Raw genomic sequence first — 26,270 nt, 5'->3', positions numbered from 1 at the left:
TAGCAAGAAGCTGGATCAGAAGTACAGTTTGCCAGGGCTAGAACAAGCTCCAATATGGGATGTGGACATGCCAAGTTGCAGCTTAACTCACTGTGCCCAAAAAACCACACCTGTTTTTATATTAAAGAATGGAGAGCAGCAGTTAGGAAGGTTATGTTCAATCTGAAGACACGGGTCCTGATCCTCAGACGCAGGTGCCTTGTGCCTGTTGTCATTTACTGGGCTCTGTGTGGTTCCTGGTCAGAGATGTGTTCCAGTACATACTGCCCCCCCCAACTCCCTGACTCAAGCCTACTCCTCAAGCCTTCGCTTTCCATCACTGAGAGCATAAAGAACGATCCCAGAGGGTCACAATTCCCTCAACCAATTCTGATCTGACCCTTTAGAAACTATGAAATCCCGGACACCTCCGCAGACAGCCCTACCAGTCACCACAATGTGGACTTTCCTACCCTATGCAGCCATCACTGATTGTATAAGGACACCATCTCAAGGGACCAACATCCTCCTAGCAGTCCTGTTCTTGGGGAACACAGCTTCTAGAGTGGCCAGAGGGACCACCAGGCCATGCAACCAGGGGTGGCCAATAAACGCTCCCTGTGGTTTCGGCAGGGCCCTCTGAAGAGGAGTACCACCTGCTAGCAGGATGACGTTAGCCTCAGAGATTACAAGGTTATGCTCATGAATCACAAGTCCATGGTAGGGAGAGATTTCTTCCCAGACCTTTGACCTTCTTGTGCTAGGGTTTAAGGGAAGGGTTCCACTAAGAAGTGTCAGCTAAAGAAGCCTAAGGTGGGGTCTGTGTTCAGAGTTGTGAATCAGCTGGCTTTACCTAGGCCGGGTGGGCACGTGGCACCACAGCTGTGTAAGTCCCCTGGCTTGCTGTGGAGTACTGAGGGGCCCAGTGCCACTAGGGAGGCAAAGCTGATCCAGGTGTTGGGAGACACCTATAGAACTAGGAGTCACCCTGTGTGACTCTAGGGGCAGTGAGAACTCATTGTTCCATCCTGGCAATGAAGGGTATTTGAGAATTGCTATTCGAGAAGGGTATTGAGAATTGGTTCCCCTATTCCATTCACCCTTCTCCTTTGTCTCCACAGCATCTCCAGGGCTGGGAACAGCCATGATCCCGCACCCAGGCACCTCCACGTCTCTCGTCATGCTGCTGCCCTTTCCCCAACCAACTCACGGCCCTGCACCCCAGCCACCCTGGGGGCAGCCCCCTCCGCCCCTCCTGAATGTGGCATTCCCTCCAGGCAGCTGCCTTTTACTGCCTGCTGCCATCCCCAGGATGCCCGCGGTGGCTGGAGATGGTGGCTGCGGCCCCAATGTGGCTGGGAACGTCCACCTATTACTCCAGTTGAGGACAGGAGGGCAGCCAGTGGAGCCCCTCCATTCTCAGACCTTGGTCTACAACCAAACCCGTATCAGCCTGAATGCCCCAGAGGGGTTCTGTGGGGCAGGGCAGAACCCTGCTCCCATAGCAGTGCCTGGGTCTTCCCTGCAGGCAACAGTGCCTGCACCTACCATGGCGGGAACCCAGGCCAGTCAGGGGGGCTGGCCTCTGGGACTCCCTCCTCCAACTCCACCACCAGCTGCCCAGCTGGCCCCAATGATCTTCCCAGTTAACAACGGGCCACCACCACAAGGGGCAGACAGGGAGCACATCCTGCCTACTCCCAAGGCCCAAGCCTCACCAGACAACCCATGCAACTCTACCAGCGTCTACGAGAACTTCCGGCGCTGGCAGCACTTCAAGGCCCTGGCCCGGAGGCTCCTGCCCCAGAGCCCTGACACAGAAGCTCTGTCCTGCTTCCTCATGTGAGCACCCATGCCCAGGGCCTGGGGCAGTGCATTGGGAGGATCACGGGGTGGGCAACGCAGGCTATGAGGGCTCCCAAAGGAAGACCCTGAAGGCAATCGAGAGACCACATGCAGTTCCATTGTCAGCCATGCTACCTCATGCTGCGTGTGACACGATTCCAGGGCCTTTCCCCACTGGATCTTAGCTATCCTGTGATAACATTTACATTTCCACCATTTCCAGGGTGACCCTTACAGAACACTCAAGGTCAGAGCGGGTCCTGGGATCACAAGAGCCACCACTGGGGTTTGAGTCTGAGTCCACACAGCAATCCCTGTCCACCACTGGCATGTATGCAGAGGGTCACAGAACTCAGGAACTTGACATGAGGGGCGATAAGGAGGGAAGTCTTATACACAGCCCAACCTTCACTCTTCCCAGGACTTCCAGGAAGACAGAAGGTGGTCGGGAACTCACCCAGGGCCACGCTGGGGCCCCAACACGAGGGTCTGTCTCGGGCCAGCACTGACATCACAGCCCAGAGCCCTCATAGGGGAGGAGATGCTCACACCCATTCCCAGGGAGCTAAAGGTCACTGCAGCTGAACCTGCTGAGCTTCGCACAGGCCAGGCACACGCTCTGTCTCAGGAAACGACTGCGGTCATGCCATCATGAGGAAAAGACAATGTGGTCAGGAACACAGCCACAGCCCAAACACCACGGTCCAGGCTGTGACGGGACTCTGAGCCCCTAAGGCAAGAACGCAGGCCACTGTCTGGGGCTGCTGGGGATCAAACCAGAGGGAGCCTTCCCCGCAGTGGCACACTCCCCTTTCTTGACCACTCGGGCCCGGCTCCTCCTGTCTACCACCATCACGACAGACACAGCCACCTTCCACTGAGCAGGGCACTGCGTCCATGTCGCACCCACCTCTGACCTCCCGGCCGCATCGGCACTCAGCCTGCAGCTGAAAGCAGTCTCCACGCCTTGGTGTTGACGTCTCCATCTCCCTGCCGCTCTGGACACTCAGCATTGCCCAGGAGGCACATCACCCCCAACTCAGTCCCCATGCACTGAGCTTGGTCCCCTAATCAGGGCACAGCCTGCATGGCTCCCTTCCTTCTCCCCACTCCAAGGAGCTCTGAGGTCCCAACTCCAGTGCAGCCTCTGGCCAGCAACTATAAAGCAGGTTACACGCTCAGCCCTGGGGCCAGGAGCCCGCACCAGAGCCCTGGCACCCAGGTCAGATCATTCTGTGTGCTTCTCCCTTTGGGCTGCACTGCACAAGGCCACACACTGGACAGTTTCAGCCACAGATGTTCATGTGTCACGTCTGGAGGCTGGAAGACTGAGCACAGGACATGGCTGGATTCAGATTCCGGTGAGCCTGCTTTTCCTGAGACAGGACCTTCCCACTGTCTTCATTTGAGAGTCAAGCTATGGCGAGTCTTGCTTCTCCTCTAAGGACACCAGTACTATCACGGGAGCTGCAGCCTTAGGACCTCTCCTAACCCTAACTGCACCACAGACACCACCTCAGACCCCATCACACTGAGGATTAGGACTTGCACACATGTATTTACGGGATACAAGCATCCAATTCATGCTGCACTGTGATACTGAAGCTGCAAAAGGAAGACCGAGAGGTCAGCACAGCCCTGGAAGTGGGTATCCCCCAGATGAGAGGTGGCCAGGAGGCTGGAGAGCCCACACTGGAGGAGGACACGACAGGGACAGAGGGAAAGGGAGACCCCAGCACAGTAGTCAGACCCCTGAGCTCAGGCGGCAGGGTGGGCTAGTGCATTTTCACTGACTCCAGGTAATTCATTCCAGCCCCGTGCTGCGGACCCTGGCCCAGCGGAGGCCCACCATGCCGCTGGAGGAGGGCCTGCGGTTTGCCTTGCGCGAATGGCAGCACAAGAGCAACTTCGACCGCATGATCTTCTACGAGATGGCAGAAAAGTGAGTTGGGAGTCCGAGTCCCGGTGCTGTGTGGTGGAGGAGGCTGGGGAGGGAGGCTGGGCCTGAGGGGCTGGACGTGTGAGCACATGTACGCAGAGGGCCGTTCCTTGGATCAGTCCCTCCGTGGGCCCTGCTCTCCCAGGATACTGCCCCACCACCTGGATGTAGGGTTCTAGGCACTCTCCTCCCCGGGAGTCCTCCCCATCTGTGTCTGAGCTACCCAGGCTCTGACGTTCAAGGTTGAGGTGGAGCAGCCAGGGCAGCCCTTGTGGTTCCTCCCACCACGAGGACTCTGCACACAGCAAGACCTCCATCGGAGCTTCTGCCTCACACCCTGGAGAGGGGGCTGTGGACAGATGTGTTGTCACGGTGAAACGCCATCCCAGAATGTGCTGCAACCCAGAGTGTGTCCTCAGGGATCTGGTGTCTCAGACACACGGCCCTGTCTGCATTTCTGCCGGTTCATGCAGTATGATAAGTTGAAACACACAGCACTCAGAGGCCATGCCCACCTCTCAGCCAGGCCTCCCATCCTCCTGCCTGCCCCTGGACCCTAATCCCTGCTCCCCCTACAAGGGTCACAGTCTCGGGCTCAGGATCTTTGATTCTGAACTAGGACCCAAAAGCGCTTGTGAGAAATGTCCTTTTGCGCAGCCTCTGGAGTCAGCCCTACTTGGGGCTCTGTGTGGGGCCAGACCAGGCATGGAAGTGGTGAGATCTGCTGTGCCTTTGTTAACTGGGCCTGCAGGGGATCAGAGACACACGTCACCTGCCCGAGCAGGGCAGACAGAGCACTGTTCCCAGCATGCTTTACCCCTGTGGGACTGACCAGACTTGGACCTCCCTGACCCCAAGGGACACGTGCATGTGTCTGCCACCAGCTGCCGCCAGAATGTTGTCAGGGCGTGGGCCCCTCACATTTGACCTGTGTCCCCCATGCTCAGGTTCATGGAGTTTGAGGAAGAGGAGGAGATGCAGATGCAGAAGCTGGAGTGGATGAAGGGGAAACCTTGCCAGCCCACACTGGTCTCACCAGCACTGCTTCCTCAAGGGCCCCCAGCCCCTGTGGCTGTCCAGCAGCCAGGTACAGTCTCCCGTGTCCCAGCACAGTCCGTGGCAGAGGCCAACGCAACCCCAGGATTTGCTGTCCCCTCGTCTGGGCCTTTCCTTCAAGAGCAACATGTGTTCCTTTGTGCAGAATGTCCACGGGCAGCCCAGGGGCCCACATGCTTTGGGCCATTACCTGGGGATTTTTCATACCTCAGTCCTAGTGCCTCTCATCCCTTAGCTTCCCAAGGAGCCAGCAAACTACCAGGATGGGGTCTGGAGATAAGAACACAGAGTGCTGGTGACAGATGTTCCACCTCTCGGCCCCATCTCCTCTCTCGGATGCTTTTGTCAGCTTCTCCTGGCCCAGCGTGACCACTCATGTCCTCCAACAACTGTCCACCCCACTGCGGCTGACATGACGCTGGAGCCCCTGCACTCACACCATGTTCCCATCCACAGGGTGTGCCGCCAGGAAGGCCAGCTCCAAGGCCCTGCCTGCCTGTCCAGTGCCACCCAGATACCAGGGGCCTCAGGACAAGACACCCAAGGAGATCCCACCAGAGGCCGTGAAGGAGTACATGGAAATCATGGACACGTTGCTGGGGCCAACACCCTTGTCCTTGGAGCCTCCCGATGGCCACCCAGAAGAGGACACAGATGAAGGTTTCCTGGAGAATGAGGGGTCATGCCCGGACCCGGAAATGCTGTCCTACATTGACCATCTATGCTCCCAGGTGGATTTTGTCACCAAGGTGGGTTGGGATGCAGCACTGGGATGCAAGATCCAAAAAATGACCCTGCCAGGCCCTTAAGCCAAATGCAAGTTCTTCACCACTGCCTTTATGTTCCTCAGTGAGGGAGGGAGGGAGGGAGTGAAGCTGACTGCCCACTGATTTACACCCCAGAGTGTGAACAGTGATGGGGCCATCATTGCTCTCTGGTTCTGTTCAAGTTCCCATCATCTCAGGTGCTTCATGCAAGGATGATCATGGACATCTTGCATCTCTTCTAGGCGGAGGCCATCATTCACCCCAGATTCCTGGAAGAATTGCTTTCCCCAGATCCACAGCTGGACCTCACGGCCCTGTCCAAGGAGCTGGAGAAGGAGGAAGGGCTGACTGCTGACCAGGTAAAGGACAGAAGGTGGTCAGCAGGTAGAGCAGGCATAGCATGTAGACAGGGCAGGGAGGGGCACCAGGAAACCAGGGGTGGGGGCTTCATATAGACAGGGCCTGGAGGGGCACCAGGTACCAGGGGTTTATGGACAGCAGGTAGACAGGGCAGGGAGGGGCACCTAGGTAGACTGGTGGTAGAAGGGGGGACCCCAGCATGGCAGACCCAGATCATTTTGTCTCCCCCTACTCTGCTGGGGAAAAATGACTTCTTGAGGAGCTGCTTCGGGTGGGGTGCAGGTGCACACATGTGTTAAGGAGACAGAAGAGCCAGTTCCAGGTTAGGGTACAGGGCTAGAATGAGGCCTATGTGGGTGGAGGCAGAACCCCTCACACTAATGGGACCAGCCCAGAGATCAGGCCTTTTTGCCTCCTCCCGAGTACCTGCTGTGCACTCCCTGGCCTCCCTCACACCTGGCACAGCCACTAAGGGCCTGTTTCCTCTGCAGGTGATGGCGAAGCACTGCTCCTTGAAAGAGGATGGGGCTGTGGGGGCAACCCCCAGTCATGGTGTGCCCCAACTGAACCCCAGCAATTCTGAATCTGGACCCCAACAAAGTGCACAGAGTGACAACCAGGGCCCCCGCCTTGGGGCCAGAGCTGAGTGCTACTCCTGGTCCATGCCTTCCTAAGACCTGCAGAGACATGCTGTTCCAGACACCCCCCTGTGCAGGCCTGAGGTTAATGCTGTCTTTAGTGGACATCGGGAGTGTCCCTCACTGGGGGCCACCAAAGATGCCAGGAGTTTCAGAGGAGGACCCTCTGTTGGGGGCCCGCACACACCATTGGACAACTCCAGTGAGAACGAGGAGGAACTTCCCAGTCTCTCCTTCCTCCTGGCCTCCCAGCACCACCTGCTGCCCTTGGGCTTTGCACGGAGCAAGGTCTCTGCTGAAGACCTGCCCTGCCTTGGAGCTGGGAATCCTTGCAGAGCACCAAAACCCCTGTCTACCCACGGAAGGGATCCTAGGGGACCCCTCCCACATGCTGCAAAGTCCAGGAAGCAAGCTCTGCAGGGAGGCCAGGGCCCTGCAAAAAAGAAGCCCTGCCCAGTGCCTCAGCTCAGGGCTTCTGCAGGGCAGGCCCAGGCTCTGGGCTCTGTGGGAAACTCCCAGGCTCAGAAGAGGAAACATGACCACTTGGTCACCAGGAGGAGGAAGAAGCACCATTCAGCCCACTAGGTGGCACCAGGGCTCTGGGAGCAGCTCCTCCAGGTGCAGCCTGAAGCACATGGACCCTAACTCTGCCCTGCACCCAAAGTGCTGACCCTGCTGTTCCTCACCACAAGAGGGCGACTCTAGGAGCCCCAAGTGGAGGGACCTGGGGCAAGAGTGTGGAATCATCCCTTTGGGACTTTGTTTGTGTAAATAAAGGAAGTTACATTGGAAATCGTCTCTGTTCTGCTGCCCTCTGTCCTGGCGTCAGTGGGGAGTGGACGGTGAGGCAAGACAGACGGGGATGCCTGCTCGTGGCTGCACAGGGGCCTGACCGACGTCTCCCTCCGGGTTCACACACTTCTACCCCGGCTGCTAGTGCCCCGCACCATCACCACCCACACAAGCCCTCATTTGCTCTGGGTCCTCCAGAGCCCCGCTGTCCTTTGTGTCCTATAAATGTCTTCCTGGGAGCTGCTTCTGAGCCGTCAGATGAGGGCCCCAGGAGCAGAGTTCGAGAACTGAGCCTGGAGTGGGCACCCTCCCAAGGGGGCTCCTTTCTGCTCCCCTGAAGTAGGCTCCTGGCAGGCCTGGTCCCTCCTCAGTGTGGGTCTGGGGTGGTGGAAAGAGCTAGCTTTGGGAAAAGAGGCTGCGGCATCTCGGGAAATGGAGGCCGACAAACTGAGCAGCACTGATGGCCGCCAAAGCCAAGGGCTGTGCTTTCTCAGTCACCAGGGGGAACTGCTCACAGGGGGACCTCAGCACTGCAGGAGGTCCTCGACGGCTCTGTGCCCTGGGCAGCACTGGGGGTGGCCCTCACTGGTCCTAACAGGAAGACCCATGCTGTCCCAGAGGCCGGGAAAAGGGCAGGCCAGCACGAGTCTGCTCATCAGTCGACCACAGGCAGTGGCTGACACAGGTCTCCTGGCAGACAAGAGAAGGGCTGGCTCCTGGGACACACGGGGGCAGCTGAGGCCCTTCGCAGCCCCTGCAGTTTCTGTGAAGGCATCCTGGGCTGGGAGGAAAGAACCTGGGCGGCCTCACAGGGGCTCTCAGGACCTGACTCCTACCCTAGACAGGCTCTGCAGTGTCCCCAGACCAGCACGGCCCTGTGAAGGACTTCAAACCCCACTAAGCTCTGTTCCCTGAACCAGCACGGGTGCCTTGTGTGCAAGCCTCTCACTAACTTCAGACAAACATTCATGACTAAGGCTGCCCTGGGCTAGCTCTCATTCCCCCCATCTCAGTCTCCCGAAGGACGAATTCCACCTCTGATGCCAACACCCCTTCCTGCAGTGTCCAGAGATTCTCATTTTCTTCAATTACTGCTGCTTTGGTTGTGAAATCAAGAGAATGTAAGGGAACCACTGTGACGTAGCGGGTAAAGCTGCCACCTGCAGCACCAGCATCCATATGGGCGCCGGTTCGAGTCTCAGCTGCTCCACTTCCAATCCAGTTCTCTGCTGTGGCCTGAGAAAGCAGTGGAGGATGGCTCAAGTCCTTGGGCCACTGCACCCACATGGCAGAACCAGAAGAAGCTCCAGGCTCCTGGCTTTGGATCAGGTCAGCTCCAGTCATTGTGGCCATTTGGGGAGTGATTCAGCAGATGGAAGACCTCTCTGTCTCTGCCTCTGCCTCTCTGTAACTCTGCCTTCAAATAAATAAATAAAAAAAGAACTTCAGTAAAAACATAATAATACTACCCTCACAGCATGAGTTACGAGTGTTCCGGTTCTACTTTGGAACAGCTGAAGGGGATTGATATTCATTTTTTAAGAGAAATTGATTTTTTTTTCATTTTATTTGAAAGGTACAAGAGGAAGGGAGAAGAAGAGAGGGAGGGAGATGGAGAAAAGGGAGAGGGAGAAAATACCCCTATGTGCTGCATCACTCCCAAGCTGGCAATGGCCTGGGGCTGGGTTGAGTCCATGCAGTATCTTCCGCTATAATCTGTTATTCCACAGGAGCCCTTTTGATGAGGTGGGGAGGTGTTGGAGGGGAGGCATTCTGTAACCCTGTGATTTTACTGAACCTGGGCTACTGTCCTGTGACCTTCACATGACCTCTGAGTAGCCCTCACCCCAACCATGGTGTGGAAGAAATGCAAGAGCGTGCTGGAGCTGGGCCTTTCTTGTCCATCAAGTCAGTTAGGTGCTGGTAAACCCTCCAAAGAAAAGACTCACGTAAGAGCTGCTGTTGACGGTAGGCTTTTGTAAGCAGGGCTGATGGTCTCTTCACATTTCACAGTCGTCACGTGGCCGTCCCTGTCAGAAGCAGGACAGGATCTCCCTCTTATCCACGCACCAAGAGCTTGAGCAGGCTGCTGAGGTAACACTCAGGTAACCACCCCAGCTCCTACGTCCCTCTCTCGTCCTCCAGTCACAGGCCAGGACCCCTTTCCTCACGTCCTGGTTCTGGATGCAGCCATGCTCAGTCAGCTACACCCCAGGCTTTCCCTCCCTGAGGTCCACTGCAGTTCAGTCTTCCCTTTAAAACCTCCAGCCGTGCTGCTTCTCTACTCAGGAAAGCCCTGGATCCTCTGCACTGTGGGTCCTGAGTGGGACGTCTCACTCCTTCCGCAGGCCTGGTGTCCCTGTAGCAGGCACGTTCCGTGAGAGGCAGAATCAGCCTTCTCCCCTGACGGTGCCCCTTAGTGTCCCCCTACACACCTGCTCTTCTCCTGGGATCCCACACTTGAGTCTTCCTGCAAGGTCTCCTTTCTGAACAAGGGAACTGTATGCTGACCCCAAGGGAAGGGCAGGCATGGAGAGCATGAGAGATCAGAAGAGCAGCAGGGTGGGTCATTGCTTTCCTCACCTCCGCCACACTTGGTTTGAGGGTGGGCAGAAGAGCCAAGGGGAAGTGTCAGGCAAGGACACTGGGACACGGGATGAAAGGTCACACCAAGGCTTTCTGGGAGGCCCTCAGGATAAATGGCAGCAGAAGCCAGGTAAGCGCAGTTCTAGGGCTGTGTGGGGTCCAGGTGAACAACAGGCTGGTGTAGGATGGAGCAGATGCTGGGTCTGGGGAAGGAGTGGGCCTCGTGATTCTGTCAACCCAGCCCACTGAGCAGGAGACCCTGGGAAGATGCTGGGGTAGACGCAGTGCCAGGCGCAGTGCCAGCAGACCAGACCCACACTGGCCTGTTTCACCAGTCCCCAGATTTTGGGAAGGTAGCAAACTAGGGGCTCCAGAACCACACTTCCTCCACCCACTGGGGGAGGGTGCAGCTTGTACAAACAAGGTGAGGACGGCTGTGTCAGGACCTAGGGTGTCACAGGAGGCCACAGGCAGTTAACAGAGCAAGCCTGCTGCTAGGCACAGGGTGCCAAGTTGGCAGGCACCAGGCAGAGATAGGACCAAAAAGACGCCAGCAAAGAAGAAAAGGTAGAAGCCATTGACAGGGAGAGAAAAGGGGGACTTGGTGCGATCACAATTCGATGGCCTCCGGGTGTCCTCATTCTCATCCCTGGGACCTGGGACTAAGTGGCTTCATGTGCAGAAAGACTTTGCACACTGGATGGAGCTGGGCGCCCTAGAGGGTAGAGGACCCCTGGAGTACTCAGGTACCATCCCTGATGTCCTTCTAAGGGGACGGGGTAGCAGGGGGCAGGGGCAGAAGGAAGGTGAGGACAGAAGCAGAGGTTGTCTGGATGCACTTTGAGGATGCAGGAATAGGTCACTGGCCAGGGTGTGGTGCAACCCGAAGAAGCTGGAAAGGCGGGAGCAGAATGTGCACGAGGGGCTCACTAGGAACCAGGTGGCCCACACCTGGACTCTGGCCCTCCAGGTCTATTAGTCACTCAGTGTCAGCCACTGGGCTCCCAGGTGGTGCTGACTGGATACTGTGTGCTGGGGAATTCACATCAGCGTCCTCCTGAGGACAGTGCTGTGCCTGTGCTGTCCTGTTGTTCCCTTCTTGGGCTCCCCACAGTGAGTGCCCCTCCCCTGCCTTCCTCTCACTGTGCCACCACCCAGCCTGAGAAGGCGGCAGCAGGCCTCACCTGCACAGTGGGTGCTGTCTGCTCCAGGCCATGCAATGAGTGCTATGAGCTATGGGGTCCCCAACATCACCCTGGATTTTGTGCTGGTGGGGGAAGCACCAAAGGACCCCAGCAGTCTCCAGGCCCTTGGGGAGCTCCAAGAGGGTAAAGTCCCACTTCTTAGGACCCTATGCAGGGGAAGGTCTGAGACAGGCACTAAGAACAAGTGCAGCTCAGACACAGGGAGATGGACAAGATCTGGAACTGGAGGGCCAGCACTTGCTCAGCATCTGCTGAATGCCAGGCAATGTGCTTACTTTTCTGTAGGAACCTTAAGACCAAGCCCATTTCCAGGTGAGGAAACCTGGCTAAGGTCACAGTGCAGGCGGATGACCGACTACAGACTGCAGCCAGGCCTGTCCTGGCCCACAGTGTGAGCACTGAGTCACTCCGCAGCACGTGTCTCCTCAGAGCTGTGTCTTGGCACTCTGGGTAGGGCGGGTGCAATTCAGGGCAGAGCAGGGAGCCCTGGGGAGGAGGTGGGGACCAGGTCAGGCAGGGAAGGAATCCTGAGGGTTCCCAGACACAGGCAGTGGTGATGGACAGGGTGAAGAAAGAGGGGCAGGGGTGCTTGTCTGGACTCTCAGAAGTCCAGTTCAGCAGTGCCCTGGCCTTGGGAAGGTATAACAGGAAGGCAGGGCTGTATGTGCATGATGGTGTGCCCATCAGGTGCACTGTCAAGGGCACTGGCCCTGAGACACCACAACAGGGCCTTTTTAGGAGAAGGCAGGCGCAGGGCCACGCTGGAGAGGAGGTCCAGCCCAGCCCTGCACTCAGCAGGCCCTTTGCTCTGCCTGTGGGTGCAGCAGACTCTCAGGAGGGGGCCCAGGTGAGACAGCCTGAAAGAAGCAATGAGGGGTGTAGGGACAGGGAATCAACTGACCTGGAACCTCCTCCCACAAGGAGGGCAGGGAACTGAAGGCCCTCCCTGTAGCTCAGCAAGCTCACTGGGAAGCAATGAAAACTGAGTTACTGGTGCAGGCACTGTACGTAGCACCACCTGCAGTGCTAGCCTTCCTGTGGGTGCCAGTTCAAATCCCTGCTACTCTACTTCCCATCCAACCCCCTGCTAATGAGACAGATAAAAGCAGTGGAGTGTGGCCCAAGCATTTGGGCCCCTGCCACCCAGATGGCAGACCCTGATGATGTTCCTGGCTCCTGGCTTCAGCCTGGCCCAGCCCTGGATGTAGTGGCCATGTGGGGAGTGAAAGTGTAGGTGAAAGATCCTCTCTCTGTGTTTCTCCTCTCTCTCTGCAAGTGTGACTTCAGATTAAATAAACAAATCTTTTTATAAAAGCTAAATTGCCAAAGGACCCTTCCTACTGCCAGGGCGAGTCAGTGTTCAGAGTGGGGACAACAAACACCAGATTCTAGATTTCAATCTGTTGTTTTGCTAGTGGTACGATTTAGCTAAATGTATTCCGTTATAAAAGCTTGCCATAATAAGTTGTCATTAACTAGGTAGTTTGGAAATAAGAGAAACTGATTCTCATGATTCTGGAAGCCAGAGGTCAAAAGCCAGGTGTTGTCAAAGTCACTCCACCTTAAAAAGGCTGCAAGAGGAATTCCTCACCTCTGCTTACTTCTGGTCGCTGTTGGTGCTTTGTGGCTTCTAACTGTATCACTCCAGCCTCTGCCTCCATCTCCATAGGAATATCTTACCTCTGTGTGTCTTCATGGATCCTCTTATTTTTTAACACCTTCATTTTTATTTATTTGAGAGTTGGAGAGAGACAGAGACCAAGAATGACAGGCAGAGATCTTCCATCTCTTAGTCTACTTGCCTAAAGCTCTTGAAAGGCAGGGATGGGCCAGACTGAAGGTAGAGTTGGGAACGGATTCCAAGTCCCATTTGAGTGGCGTGGGGCCAGCTACCTGAGCCATCAATGCTGTCGCCAGGTACATATGAACAAGTAGCTGGAATTAAATTCAAACACAGGCACCCTAACAAGGGCTGTGGCAACACAAGTAGCCTCGTATTCACTGCATCACATGCCTGAAACTGGCCTCTCTTCTCATATGGACAGCAGTCATTGGATTTAGGGTCTACCCAAAAGGTGTTGTCATCCTGAGATTCTTAATGAAGTACATCTATAAAGTCCCCATTTCCAACAAAGGTCAAACTCAAAGGTTCCCGGGAAGAAAAAAATTGGGGAATGTTAATCCACCCAATGCACCATCCTTTCAACAACCACATGAGGGAGGCTTCAGAATCCCCCATTACAGAGGACAACACCAGCTCAGAAGACAAAAAGACCAGGAGTAGCTAGTCACACAGCAGGCCCATGTGGCAGAACACTGTCGGCAGCTTTACGGTCCTAACAATTTCCTCTCCACTCCATGTGCCATGTATGGAACAGTTTAGCCCACAGAGGCCTGCTCAGGAGACTTGGCCACATGGAGGATGCTGTAGTGACTGGAATGGCTGGGCCCAGGGCGTATCACTCACTTTCACCTTCTCACTTTCTGTCTCTGCTTTTACACCTCAGTTTTTAAACCTATACTGTACAGTTTTACAGCTCGGTTTTTATACCTATAAAATGGGACCCAGTCCTTATGTAAAAAAGGGAACTTATATCCATTATATACAAAGAGAGACTACAAGAAAAAGTCAATACAACCTTATCGAAATATGATCAGAGTCAGTGAACTCAAAAGGCTTCCATAGCCTTGGTGACTCATTATAAGAGCCTAGGGTGATTACTGATGCCATACATAAGAATGTCAATTTGTTAAGTCAACAACAGGGGTCACTGTGCACTTACTCCTCATGTAGGATCTCTGTCCTTAATGTGCTGTACATTGCGATTTAATGCTATAACTAGTAGAAACAGTATTTTTCACTTTGTGTTTCTATGTGGATGCAAACTGTTGAAATTTTTACTTAATATATGCTAAACTGATCTTCTGTATATAAAGAGAATTGAAATCGAATCTTGATGTGAATGGAAGGGTAGAGGGAGCAGGAGAGGGGAGGGTTGCGGGTGGCAGAGAAGTATGGGGGGGGAACCATTGTAATCCATAAGCTATACTTTGAAAATTTATATTCATTAAATAAAAGGGGGAAAAAAAGGAAAAAGGCAACCTAACAGAAAAACAACAGGTTAAAAAAAATAGAACAGAAATTTCACAGATCTCCAATGACAATACACATATGAAAATGTAGTTAGTCAGTCATCAGGAAAATGCAAATAAAAATCATAAACCACCACACTTGCCAAAATGATCAGAATGAGTGTTGGTGAGGATACAACCTCTCATGCAGGCTGTTTGCTAACCTGGGAGGAAGGTGACCACACCCCTTTCTATCCTGCAGTGCTAGTCGTGACTTTCTAGGAAATGTACCACGAAAGACAGAGTGTTCATCTCTGCTACGAAGAGTAATAAAAAATGTGCACAGCTCTGCTACTCAGATATCTCCAGGTGGAAACTACTCAAATACCTCCCTGTCGTTCCCCGTCTTCATGGAGGAACGACACTAAGCCCTGCCTAGGCTTCATATCTGAGTCACGGCACCATTATGTCGCTCCCCCTCTTCGTGGAGGAACGACACAGGACCCTGCGCTGTTCTTTTGTCTGCTCGGCCCTCCCCGGGTTTGCTGCTGGTTCTTCCCGGGTTGGCTACTATCCCTTCCACCTCCGTGGAAGGGCAGTTCCCCCTGGCCACATTCCCCACTTCCGCAGGGGAGCGGCACACCGCCGGCCGGCTCTCTCGGGGACTGCACAGGTGTTCCCCTTAGATGTTCCTGGTGCATGCCGTCTCTCTCCTCCTTTATAGTCCTCCTCTGCCAATCCCAACTCGGCTGCCCACACGCCGAGTACGCTGCTCTCCTCCAATCAGGAGCAAGTCCTACAGTTTATTGGCTGAACTGGAGGCAGCTGTGCAGAAGCTGTTTTCTTCTCTCCCAGCGCCATATTGTGGGAGAGCAGATGCATAGAATAAGTCTCAATTCCAGTAACTTAGTCTAGTCCGAGTTGCTCCCCACACTCCCCAGCACAGAACTGATAATAAAATTCAGTTCTCATGGCAGCACACTATATGGCAATGAGAGTGAAAACACCTTAACTATGTGTTACAGCATGTATGGGTCTCATGTATACAACATTAAGACACAAAGGAGTGCTAGCTGTAATTCTGTTAATATAAACTAAGAATCTAGTCTAAGGTGCTTAAAAGTGAAGGTGGTAGTTGCCTTGAATATCAACGACAAGAACAAGGTATGAAGTGGGGCTTCTGGGGGTGCTGGTAACACATTTTGGGAGTGTGGGGAGGGCATCAAACTTTAGACTTATGAATTACATACTCTTGGGTAGTTATGTCACACTTCAATTAGGACATTTAAATCTGCCATGAAAATGGGTATTGATTTAGGCTTCCTCTTGCAGATGCCCTGACGTTGGTCTGGGCCAGGAGAGAGGTTACTCTCGGGGAGACTGATGAGGAATGGAGCCCAGGAGAACACACAAGCGTCCCCAGACAGGGCCTTACTCACAGGGCACATGGACTCTTCTTTCGAGTTCTCCTCACAAACCATCTCTATATACAGAGCATTTGTCTGAGTCAGTTCTCTGCCCATATAATAACTGACGGAACTGGTTCTCAATGAGACTCACCTCACCCTACTGGAGATTGGAGGGTGGTAAAAGACACATTGCAAACAAATACATAAAGCAGGAGGTCAGTAATGTGTGCTGTGGCTTAGTCAAGTCACCCTGACGTACTCTGCTCTGCATTCTCACGCTGCCTGACTACTCACCAATACCCCTCTCACAGGGTTTTTCTCATAACATCTGAGCATCAAAAACTGCCTTGGTCTCCTATTATCCTTGAAGTTCCTCTCCATTTTCTCAAATATTTCCAACTTCTCATCTAATTCATTTCACTTCTCTGAACAACAGACCACACCTGTTCTATGCCACAGAGAGGCAAATCGCTCCAACACATGGGCATAGCAACCATTCACCAACCTGCTCACCCTTTCATAAATCACCCTATTCACTTTCCATACATCACTTTCTTCCATTTCTTCATCTACCCTTCTACCCACATTAGCACAGCCAACAACTAGCACACCTATTGTCCTTCACATCCCCATTCATTCACTAATGCATCCCATCTTTCAGTAATCTCTCCGTTACTCAGCCATCAATCTCCCCACCTATCAATACATCCAGCCTAACTACCCATCTATCCACTCACCCATCCTTTTATCCATGCATCTGCCCACCAAATCTTCATCCATCCAACCATGCATCTACCTTCTCTTCCATTGCTCACCTCTCCACTCAGTCAATCATCTATTCACTCTTCCACTGATCTGTGCACAGCCAGGTATCTCTTGGACACTAATGATAGAAGGGGACATTTGTAGGTCACAGCATGTAAACAAGTTGAATTATATTAGATCTATTATGAGTAACAAAGACATGTAGATGTGATAGTAGGGATGACCTACTGAAGCTCACAGTGTGAAGTAAAATTCCTCAGCAGAAGATCTGAATCCTAAATGTAAAGAAGAATCTCTGCAAAGACGGGAGGACAGGACAAGCTAGGCCCCTGAAACAACATAGCTAAAGACCCCGAGATGGGGAAGGCCTTGGCACACTAAAGAAACAAGAGCTGTGTGACAGGGATGGTGTGAGGGATGTGGCAGGAGATGAGGCAGAGGTATCAGGAAGCCAACACTATGCAAGGCTTAAAGCCAAAGTAGGAAATTTCAATTTTATCCTGAGCACAAGCGAAAAAGCCATGGGGAGGAATGAACAGGAAAGTGCAATGACATGTTTTAAAGTAACATTCTGATAGTTGTTTGGAGAGTTAAGTAGAGACACAAGAGGCTGGATGCTAGGAGACCAGGTCAGGGACTACAGGACAGAAATAATGGTCTATCCTGCAAAGGAGGTAGCAGCACAGTGGAGTAACTACACGGTTTCACAGTCCTGAGTGAGGACTGGGATAGGTAAACAAGTATAATCACTAGGGATCACTTTCCCCACAAGAAGGATCCAGTGGCAGAGAGAGGTTCACACTGGTAGCTGTTTGTCATCTGATTAGGGAGTGATTCTAATTATTAGGCTAGGGCCCAGGATCTAGGCAGAGCCCCAATCAATGAAGACAAGTTCAGTCCAACAGACCTGTACCATCTCTGTTGAGAAAGCCTGTAGCAAATTATGACTCTACAAACAGTTACCAGATATGTTGTTTTTCTCTTTACCATCACACTTATGCTTTTCCCCAAACCACACATACTCCCATCAACAAATTCTGTTGCCCATAAGTCTTTGCCAAATTTCTTTCTTCAATCATTCAAGCAACCAACTAAAACTGTCTCCTCTGTGACTCAGTTCACCTAACAGGACTATAAAGCAGTCAACCCAGTTTAGAAGAGCAAGGTGGCCTTCAGAAAGGTTAAACACTCCAAGGTCATGATCATTTTATTGTTTCACATTGCCTCAGAGGTCAGTATACTTTCTTTCCACTTTTCCCAAACACTTTCTATGACAAGGGAAAATCAAGGTATTCAGTGGTGACCTGTAATGATCAGAGGACTCAAGTCTTCTCAGATCCTTGCCTGAGAAAAACATTAAATATGTAACTATGTAAACTTAGATTCTTGATTCCAACTGTCCAACATTCCAAGACTTTCAGAGCCTGGGTCTAGGGCCTTCTGAGGGTGTAGAACCACACACCTTCAGAGTCAGAAGGGCCCTGGTCCAGTCCAGTCGTCATCTTACAGGTCATGAAACTGAGGCACAGAGTGCCAAGGTCCAGTGGCTTCTGAAACCAGCCTTGGCCTCTTTGTAGGGCTGACCCATCGCTGTTTTATTCCCTTGCACCACACTCATCGCTTTTCTCCTCCCTCGGCCTCCCATCTTTCCCACACCCATTCGCTACCTCAGTGAGCATTCCCCAGCCAGTTATCCAATAGGATGTGAGACTGGTTAGCTACACATACAGGGCTGGGAGGCAGACAGGGACAATGGAGGAGGTGAAGTTCACAGGCAGATGCAGCTGACGCATGGCAATGTCACCCCCAAAGGGGTAAAACCTCTCAAAGTCTGAGTGCATGAGGACCTGATCACTGGCATCTGGATGTGCTGGGTTCGCTGGTACAGCTGGGTGTTCCAGCTTTCTCCCTCCACCCATCCCAGGGCCAGACTTTGACCATTTATCCATGTCCAGGGTCCCACCCTGGGATTTGGGGATGTCCCAGCCAAGCAAGGTTTCTCCCTGAGTGGGGAGCCTGATTTATCTGGCTCATGTCATCCTGAGGGTACCTGCTTGAGAGCGACAAGGCAACATCCAGGTGACCTCCACCACTAGCCCTGTCTCCCAGGTTTCTAACTGCTCTTGGGCTGGGCTCACAGAGCTCTGGAGCCCAATGGCTGCCAGCTCCCCACCACTCTGCACCCTATGGCAGCCCTAGTCAGCCCCATAGCCTGTAAGAGGTTGAGGGGCTCTGGGCTGATGGGTGGAAGCGGCCGCAGGGCTCAGGGGAGGCAGCAGCAGCCAAAGCAGGGATCACAGAAGCACAGTTCCCATGTCCATACTGGATGCCAGGAGCAGAGGGAGGGTGGAGAGCAATGCCTGACCCTGGTCCCAGACAGGACCTCATCCAGCTGTGGCTTCAGTTCCAGAGGAGCCCTACTTCTACCCTGACCTCACCTGACTGAGACCATGATAGGCCTGAACTCTACTAAGAGAAGTCCTGGACCCTGAGCCCTGACCTTATGCCAAGACAGACCCTAACCCCAGGCCCTGACCTTCCCAAGCCTGGACTCTAACCCCACCCTGATGGGTACAGAGGTAGGCCAGACCATAATACAATAAAAAGCTCCTACCAATTAATGAGGAAAGAGACAAGGCATAGAAAAATAAATGATATTAAAAGATTTTGATGGGCTGGCGCTGTGGCATAGTGGGTAAAGCTGCCGCCTGCAGTGCTGGCATCCCATATGGGCCAGCTGCTCCACTTCCAATCCAGCTCTCTGCTATGGCCTGGGAAAGCAGTAGAAGATGGCCAAAGTCCTTGGGCCCCTGCACCCATGTGGGAGAATTGGAAGAAGCTCCTGACTCCTGGCTTTGGATCTACACAGCTCCAGCCATTGAAGCCAGTTGGGGAGTGAAACAGTGGATGTAAAACCTTTCTCAGAGGTGGAGCTAAGATGGCAGAATAGTGAGGGCGTGCATCGATGGTCCGGGGATATTTAGTTTAATAAATGTGGAGTTACGGTAGCCTCAGAAAAAGGATCAGGAAAAAGTTGCAGAGGAAACTCTTCTGGATCTAGTGTCTGTGACTTGGAGGACCTACTGGGAGAACAAGGTCGCCCACCACATGGAAGCCGAGCCGCGGGAGCCGCAGGGTCTACACGCCAGTACAGGAAGGGGAGTGCATGTCACACAGACACCAGTGGGGAGAGCAGGGATGCCCAGGGCTCCGAGTCCACACATCAGCGCTGGAAGGGGAGGTGAGCTCAATAACCTGAGACATTGGCGGGAAAACGGCGGTCAGAATCTAGAGGGAAGCGGGAAAGTTCACCAGACTGACTACAGGAGAGAAGGGGAAAAAAAAGGTGAGGGGGTACTGGTACAGACAGTTTCTCTCTTAGCCAACCTTGCAAAGGTGAGCAAGAGACAAAGAGCAGGCCCCACTCTGGATATACATAACAACAGGGGAGAGCTAAGGAACTGAGTCGCTACAATTCAGTAGCCTAGGCAACCCAGTGGGAGTCCAGAGGAGAAACAGAGCCTGCACAGACTCTTTGGGTAGAAGCCAGAGATTGGAAGCTAAATACCATCAATTCTGCTCAGCCTTGCAGTATTACTTACCTCCTGAATAAATAAATGAAATAAATAAATAAATAAAAAGAGAGAGATTTACCACGCATAACCTGAGGGTGTCACCTTTGCACACCCGTAACCCAGAAGAACCAAGCAGAGCTCTCAGGCCACACCCATCTCAAGCCTCCAAGGCTCCTCCAACAGCAGGCAGTCCACTTAACACAGACACAGTATAAAATAAAAAAAAAAAACGCACAGTGAGGGAAGAAGAATTAACTAGGCCAAGCAACAAACACAAATATCGAGGGAACAAGATCAACGATGACACTAGGATGCCTCCAAATAAACAAAACACCCCAAGCCAAGATTATGAAGATGATGAGATAGAAGATATGCAAGATACAGATTTCAAAAAATTTATGATAAGAACATTTAGAAGTTTTCAAAAGCAAATCCTTGAACTACAGAAATCCTTATTGGACAGGATTGAAAATCTCTCTCGTGAAAATGAAATTTTAAGGAAGAATCAAAATGAAATGCAGAAACTAGTAGAACAGGAAAGTGTGATAGTGAAGAGAAATCGAAATGAAACGAAGAGCTCAATAGATCAAATGACAAAGACATTAGAGAGCCTTAAAAACAGAATGGGTGAAGCAGAAGAGAGAATATCGGACTTAGAAGACAGAGCACAGGAAAACATACAGTCAAACCAAAGAAAAGAAGAGGAAATTAGAAATCTAAAAAATATTGTTGGGAATCTACAGGATACTATTTAAAAAACCCAACATTCGAGTTCTAGGAGTTCCTGAAGGCATGGAGAGAGAGAAAGGATTAGAAGGCCTTTCTAGTGAGATACTAGCAGAGAACTTTCCAGGTTTGGAGAAGGACAGAGACATCCTAGTACAGGAAGCTCATAGAACCCCCAATAAACATGACCAAAAGAGATCCTCACCACGACACGTTGTAATTAAACTCACCACAGTGAAACATACAGAAAAGATCCTAAAATGTGCTAGAGAGAAACGTCAGATTACTCTCAGAGGATCTCCAATTAGACTCACAGCAGACTTCTCATCAGAAACACTACAGGCTAGGAGGGAATGGCGAGACATAGCACAAGTGCTAAGAGAGAAAAACTGCCAAACCAGAATATTATATCCTGCTAAGCTCTCATTTGTGAATGAAGGTGAAATAAAGACCTTTCATAGCAAACAGAAATTGAAAGACTTTGCCGCCACTCATCCAGCCCTGCAAAAGATACTTAAAGATGTGCTACACTCAGAAACACAGAAACATGGCCATCAATATGAAAGAAGGTAAAGGAAGAACACCTACCAGTCAAAGAGCATGGGAAGCTCAAAGCATACACTAGAAAATATCTCTGGGAAAATGGCAGGGCAAAGTCACTATGTATCAATAGTCACATTAAACATTAATGGACTTAACTCTTCAGTTAAAAGACACCGGTTGGCTGATTGGCTCAAGGAACAAAACCCAACTATTTGTTGCCTACAAGAAACACATCTCTCTAACAAAGTTGCATGCAGACTGAAAGTGAAAGGTTGGAAAAAGATATTCCATGCCAACAGAAACCATAAAAAGCAAGTGTAGCCATATTAACATCGACAAAATAAACTTTAATACAAAAACTATTAAGAGAGACAAAGAGGGGCACTATATACTGATTAACGGTTCAAATCAACAGGAAGATGTAACTATTATAAATGTATATGCACCTAATTACAGGGCACCAGTCTATTTAAAAGATATGTTAAGGGACTTCAAGAGAGATTTAGATTCCAATACAATAGTACTGGGGGACTTCAATACTCCACTCTCAGAAATAGACAGATCATCCGGACAGAAGATCAACAAGGAAACAGCAGATTTAATCGACACTATTGCCCAAATGGATCTAACAGATATCTACAGAACTTTCAACCCTACATCTACAGACTTCACATTCTTCTCAGCAGCGCATGCAACCTTCTCTAGGATTGATCACATACTAGGCCATAAAGCAAGTCTCAGAAAATTTAAAAGAATTAGAATCATACCATGCAGCTTCTCAGACCACAGCGGAAGTTTATAGCAATAGGTACCTATATCAAGAAATTGGAAAGGTACCAAATTAATGAGCTTTCAGCGCATCTCAAGGACCTAGAAAAACTGCAGCAAACCAGACCCAAATCTAGTAGGAGAAGTGAAATAATTAAAATCAGAGAAGAAATTAACAGGATTGAATCCAAAAAAACATTACAAAGAATCAGCCAAGCGAGAAGCTGGTATTTTGTAAAAATAAACAAAATTGACACCCCATTGGCCCAACTAACTAAAAATAGAAGAGAAAAGACCCAAATCAATAAAATCAGAGATGAAAAAGGAATCATAACAACAGACACCACAGAAATAAAAAGTATCATCAGAAATTACTACAAGGACTTGTATGCCAGCAAACAGGAAAATCTATCAGAAATGGATAGATTCCTGGACACATGCAATCTACCTAAATTGAACCATGAAGACATAGAAAACCTAAATAGACCCATAACTAAAACAGAAATTGAAACAGTAATAAAGGCCCTCCCAACAAAGAAAAGCCCAGCACCAGATGGATTCACTGCTGAATTCTACCAGACATTTAAAGAAGAGCTAAATCCAATTCTTCTCAAACTATTCAGAACAATCGAAAAAGAGGGAATCCTCCCAAATTCTTTCTATGAAGCCAGCATTACCTTAATCCCTAAGCCAGAGAAAGATGCAGCACTGAAAGAGAATTAGAGACCAATATCCCCGATGAACATAGAGGCAAAAATCCTCAATAAAATTCTCACCAATAGAATACAACACATCAGAAAAATCATCCACCCAGACCAAGTGGGATTTATCCCTGGTATTCAGGGATGGTTCAACATTTGCAATTCAATCAATGTGATTCACCACATTAACAGACTGCAAAAGAAAACCCATATGATTATCTCAATAGATGCAGAGAAAGCATTCGATAAAATTCAACACCCTTTCATGATGAAAACTCTAAGCAAATTGGGTATGGAAGGAACATTCCTCAATATAATCAAAGCAATTTATGAAAAACCCATGGCCAGCATCCTATTGAATGGGGAAAAGTTGGAAGCATTTCCACTGAGATATGGCACCAGATAGGGATGCCCACTCTCACCACTGCTATTTAAAATAGTTCTGGAAGTTTTAGCCAGAGCCATCAGACAAGAAAAAGAAATTAAAGGAATACAAATTGAGAAGGAAGAAGTTAAACTATCCCTCTTTGCAGATGATATGATTCTTACTTAGAGGATCCAAAGAACTCTACTAAGAGACTTTGGAACTCATAGAGGAGTTTGGCAAAGTGTCAGGATATAAAATCAATGCACAAAAATCAACAGCCTTTGTATACACAAGCAATGCCATTGCTGAGAAAGAACTGCTTAGATCAATCCCATTCAAAATAGCTACAAAAACAATCAAATACCTTGGAATAAACTTAACCAAGGACGTTAAAGGTCTCTACAATGAGAATTACAAAATCTTAAAGAAATAGAAGAGGATACCAAGAAATGGAAAAATCTTCCATGCTCATGGATTGGAAGAATCAATATCATCAAAATGTCCATTCTCCCAAAAGCAATTTATACATTCAATGCAATTCCAATCAGGATACCAAAGACCTTCTTCTCAGATCTAGAAAAAATGATGCTGAAATTCATATGGAGGCACAAGAGACCTCGAATAGCTAAAGCAATCCTGTACAACAAAAACATAGCCGGAGGCATCACAATACCAGATTTCAGGACATACTACAGGGCAGTTGTAATCAAAACAGCATGGTACTGGTACAGAAACAGATGGATAGACCAATGGAACAGAATTGAAACACCAGAAATCAACCCAAACATCTACAGCCAACTTATATTTGATCAAGGATCTAAAACCAATTCCTGGAGCAAGGACAGTCTATTCAATAAATGGTGCTGGGAAAACTGGATTTCCACGTGCAGAAGCATGAAGCAAGACCCCTACCTTACACCTTACAAAAAATCCACTCAACATGGATTAAAGACCTAAATCTACGACCCAACACCATCAAATTATTAGAGAACATTGGAGAAACCCTTCAAGATATTGGCACAGGCAAAGAGTTTCTTGAAAAGACCCAGGAGGCACAGGCAGTCAAAGCCAAAATCAACTATTGGGATTGCATCAAATTGAGAAGTTTCTGCACTGCAAAAGAAACAGTCAGGAGAGTGAAGAGACAACTGACAGAATGGGAAAAAAATATTTGCAAACTATGCAACAGATAAAGGGTTGATAACCAGAATCGAGAAAGAAATCAAGAAACTCCAAAAAAAAAAAAAAAAAAAAACGAAACAAACAACCCACTTAAGAGATGGGCCAAGGACCTCAATAGACATTTTTCAAAAGAGGAAATCCAAATGGCCAACAGGCACATGAAAAAATGTTCAAGGTCACTAGCAATCAGGGAAATGCAAATCAAAACCACAATGAGGTTTCACCTCACCCCAGTTAGAATGGCTCACATACAGAAATCTACCAACAACAGATGCTGGCGAGGATGTGGGGAAAAAGGGACACTAACCCACTGTTGGTGGGAATGCAAACTGGTCAAGCCACTATGGAAGTCAGTCTGGAGATTCCTCAGAAACCTGAAGATAACCCTACCGTTCGACCCAGCCATCCCACTCCTTGGAATTTACCCAAAGGAATTTAAATTGGCAAACAAACAAGCTGTCTGCACCCTAATGTTTATTGCAGCACAATTCACAATAGCCAAGACCTGGAACCAACCTAAATGCCCATCAACGGTAGACTGGATAAAGAAATTATGGGATATGTACTCTTTAGAATACTATACCACAGTAACAAACAACGAAATCCAGTCATTTGCAACAAAATGAAGGAATCTGGAACACATCATGCTGAGTGAAATAAGCCAGTCCCAAAGGGACAAATACCATATGTTCTCCCTGATCGGTGACAACTGACTGAACACCAAAAAGGAAACCTGTTGAAGTGGAATGGACACTATGGGAAACGGTGACTTGGTCAGCATAGCCCTGACTGTTAATGAACAACTTAATACATTATCCCTCTTAGTAGTTTTTTTTTGTCTGTTCTTAATATGACTGGTTTAATTCTGTAATCAATACACAGTTACTCTTAAGTGTTGAAATTTAACTGAAATGTGATCCCTGTTAAACATAAGAGTGGGAATAAGAGAGGGAAGAGATGTACAATTTGGGACATGCTCAAGCTGACTTGCCCCAAATGGTAGAGTTAGAAACATACCAGGGAATTCCAATTCAATCCCATCCAGGTGGCATGTACCAATGCCATCTCACTAGTCCAAGTGATCAATTTCAGTTCACAATTGATCATAATGAAAGAACTAAGAGTCAAACGGATCACATAAACAAGTCTAGTACCTGCTAATACTAACCGATAGAATAAATAAAGGGGAGAGTGATCCAACATGGGAAGCAAGATACACAGCAGACTCATAGAATGGCAGATGTCCTAAACAGCACTCTGGCCTCAGAATCAGCCCTAAAGGCACTCGGATCCAGCTGAAAAGCCCATGAGAGTATTTCAGGCATGGAAAGCCAAGACACTCTGGCAAAAAAAAAAAAGACCTAAATGAAAGATCTCTGTGAGTGAGATCCCAGTGGAAAGAACAGGTCTTCAAAGAAGGAGGTACATTTCTCTGAAAGGAGGAGAGAACCTCCACTTTGACTATGACCTTGTCTAAACAAGATAAGAATCGGAGAACTCAAGGGGCTTCCATAGCCTTGGAAACTCATGACCGGAGCATAGGGAGATTACTGATGCCATAAACAGGAGTGTCAATTTGTAAAGTCAACAACAGGAGTCACTGTGCACTTACTCCTCATGTAAGATCTCTGTCCTTAATGTGCTGTACATTGAGATTTAATGCTATAACCAGTACTCAAACAGTATATTTCACTTTGTGTTTCTATGTGCGTGCAAACTGTTGAATTCTTTACTTAATGTATACTAAACTGATCTTCTGTATATATAGAAAATTGAAAATGAATCTTGATATGAATGGAAGGGGAGAGAGAGCGGGAAAGGGGAGGGTTGCGGGTGGGAGGGAAGTCATCAGAGGGGAGGGGGATGCCAATGTAGTCCATAAGCTGTACTTTGGAAATCTATATTCATTAAATAAAAGTTAAAAAAAAAACCTTTCTCTCTCTCGCTCTCTCACTCTCTCTGCCTCTCCTTCTCTGAGTAACTCTGACTTTCAAA

General features: G+C 49.8%; 2 protein-coding genes across 3 annotated transcripts in view; one reads left to right on the top strand and one right to left on the bottom strand.

Moving 5' to 3' along the window:
- Positions 1 to 26,270, bottom strand: part of LOC149128653 (uncharacterized) — a 133,971-nt gene that overhangs the window by 101,629 nt on the left and 6,072 nt on the right. The window lies entirely within an intron of this gene.
- LOC100355755 (NUT family member 2G) lies at positions 1,124 to 7,224 on the top strand. Its single transcript, XM_089323501.1, has 6 exons — positions 1,124 to 1,821; positions 3,638 to 3,766; positions 4,711 to 5,184; positions 5,235 to 5,568; positions 5,829 to 5,945; positions 6,630 to 7,224. The coding sequence occupies exons 1-6, from the start codon at positions 1,124 to 1,126 to the stop codon at positions 7,167 to 7,169; spliced, it is 2,292 nt and encodes a 763-aa protein (XP_089179627.1). The 3' UTR covers positions 7,170 to 7,224.

This window comes from Oryctolagus cuniculus, chromosome 1 (genome assembly GCF_051225735.1).
Source record: "Oryctolagus cuniculus isolate XC-2025 breed Fujian yellow rabbit chromosome 1, ASM5122573v1, whole genome shotgun sequence".
NCBI lineage: Eukaryota > Metazoa > Chordata > Mammalia > Lagomorpha > Leporidae > Oryctolagus > Oryctolagus cuniculus.
The sequence above is the reverse complement of the archived record's forward strand: the minus strand, read 5'-3'. Positions and strand labels throughout refer to the sequence as shown.

Excerpts from the sequence above, each read along its gene's own strand:
- LOC100355755 (XM_089323501.1), top strand. The coding sequence starts at position 1,124 with ATGATCCCGCACCCAGGCACCTCCACGTCTCTCGTCATGCTGCTGCCC. Across the intron at positions 5,185-5,234 it reads TCAGCTTCTCCTGGCCCAGC|ACGCTGGAGCCCCTGCACTC; the intron begins GTGACCACTCAT and ends GCGGCTGACATG. Across the intron at positions 5,946-6,629 it reads AAGGGCTGACTGCTGACCAG|AGACATGCTGTTCCAGACAC; the intron begins GTAAAGGACAGA and ends TAAGACCTGCAG.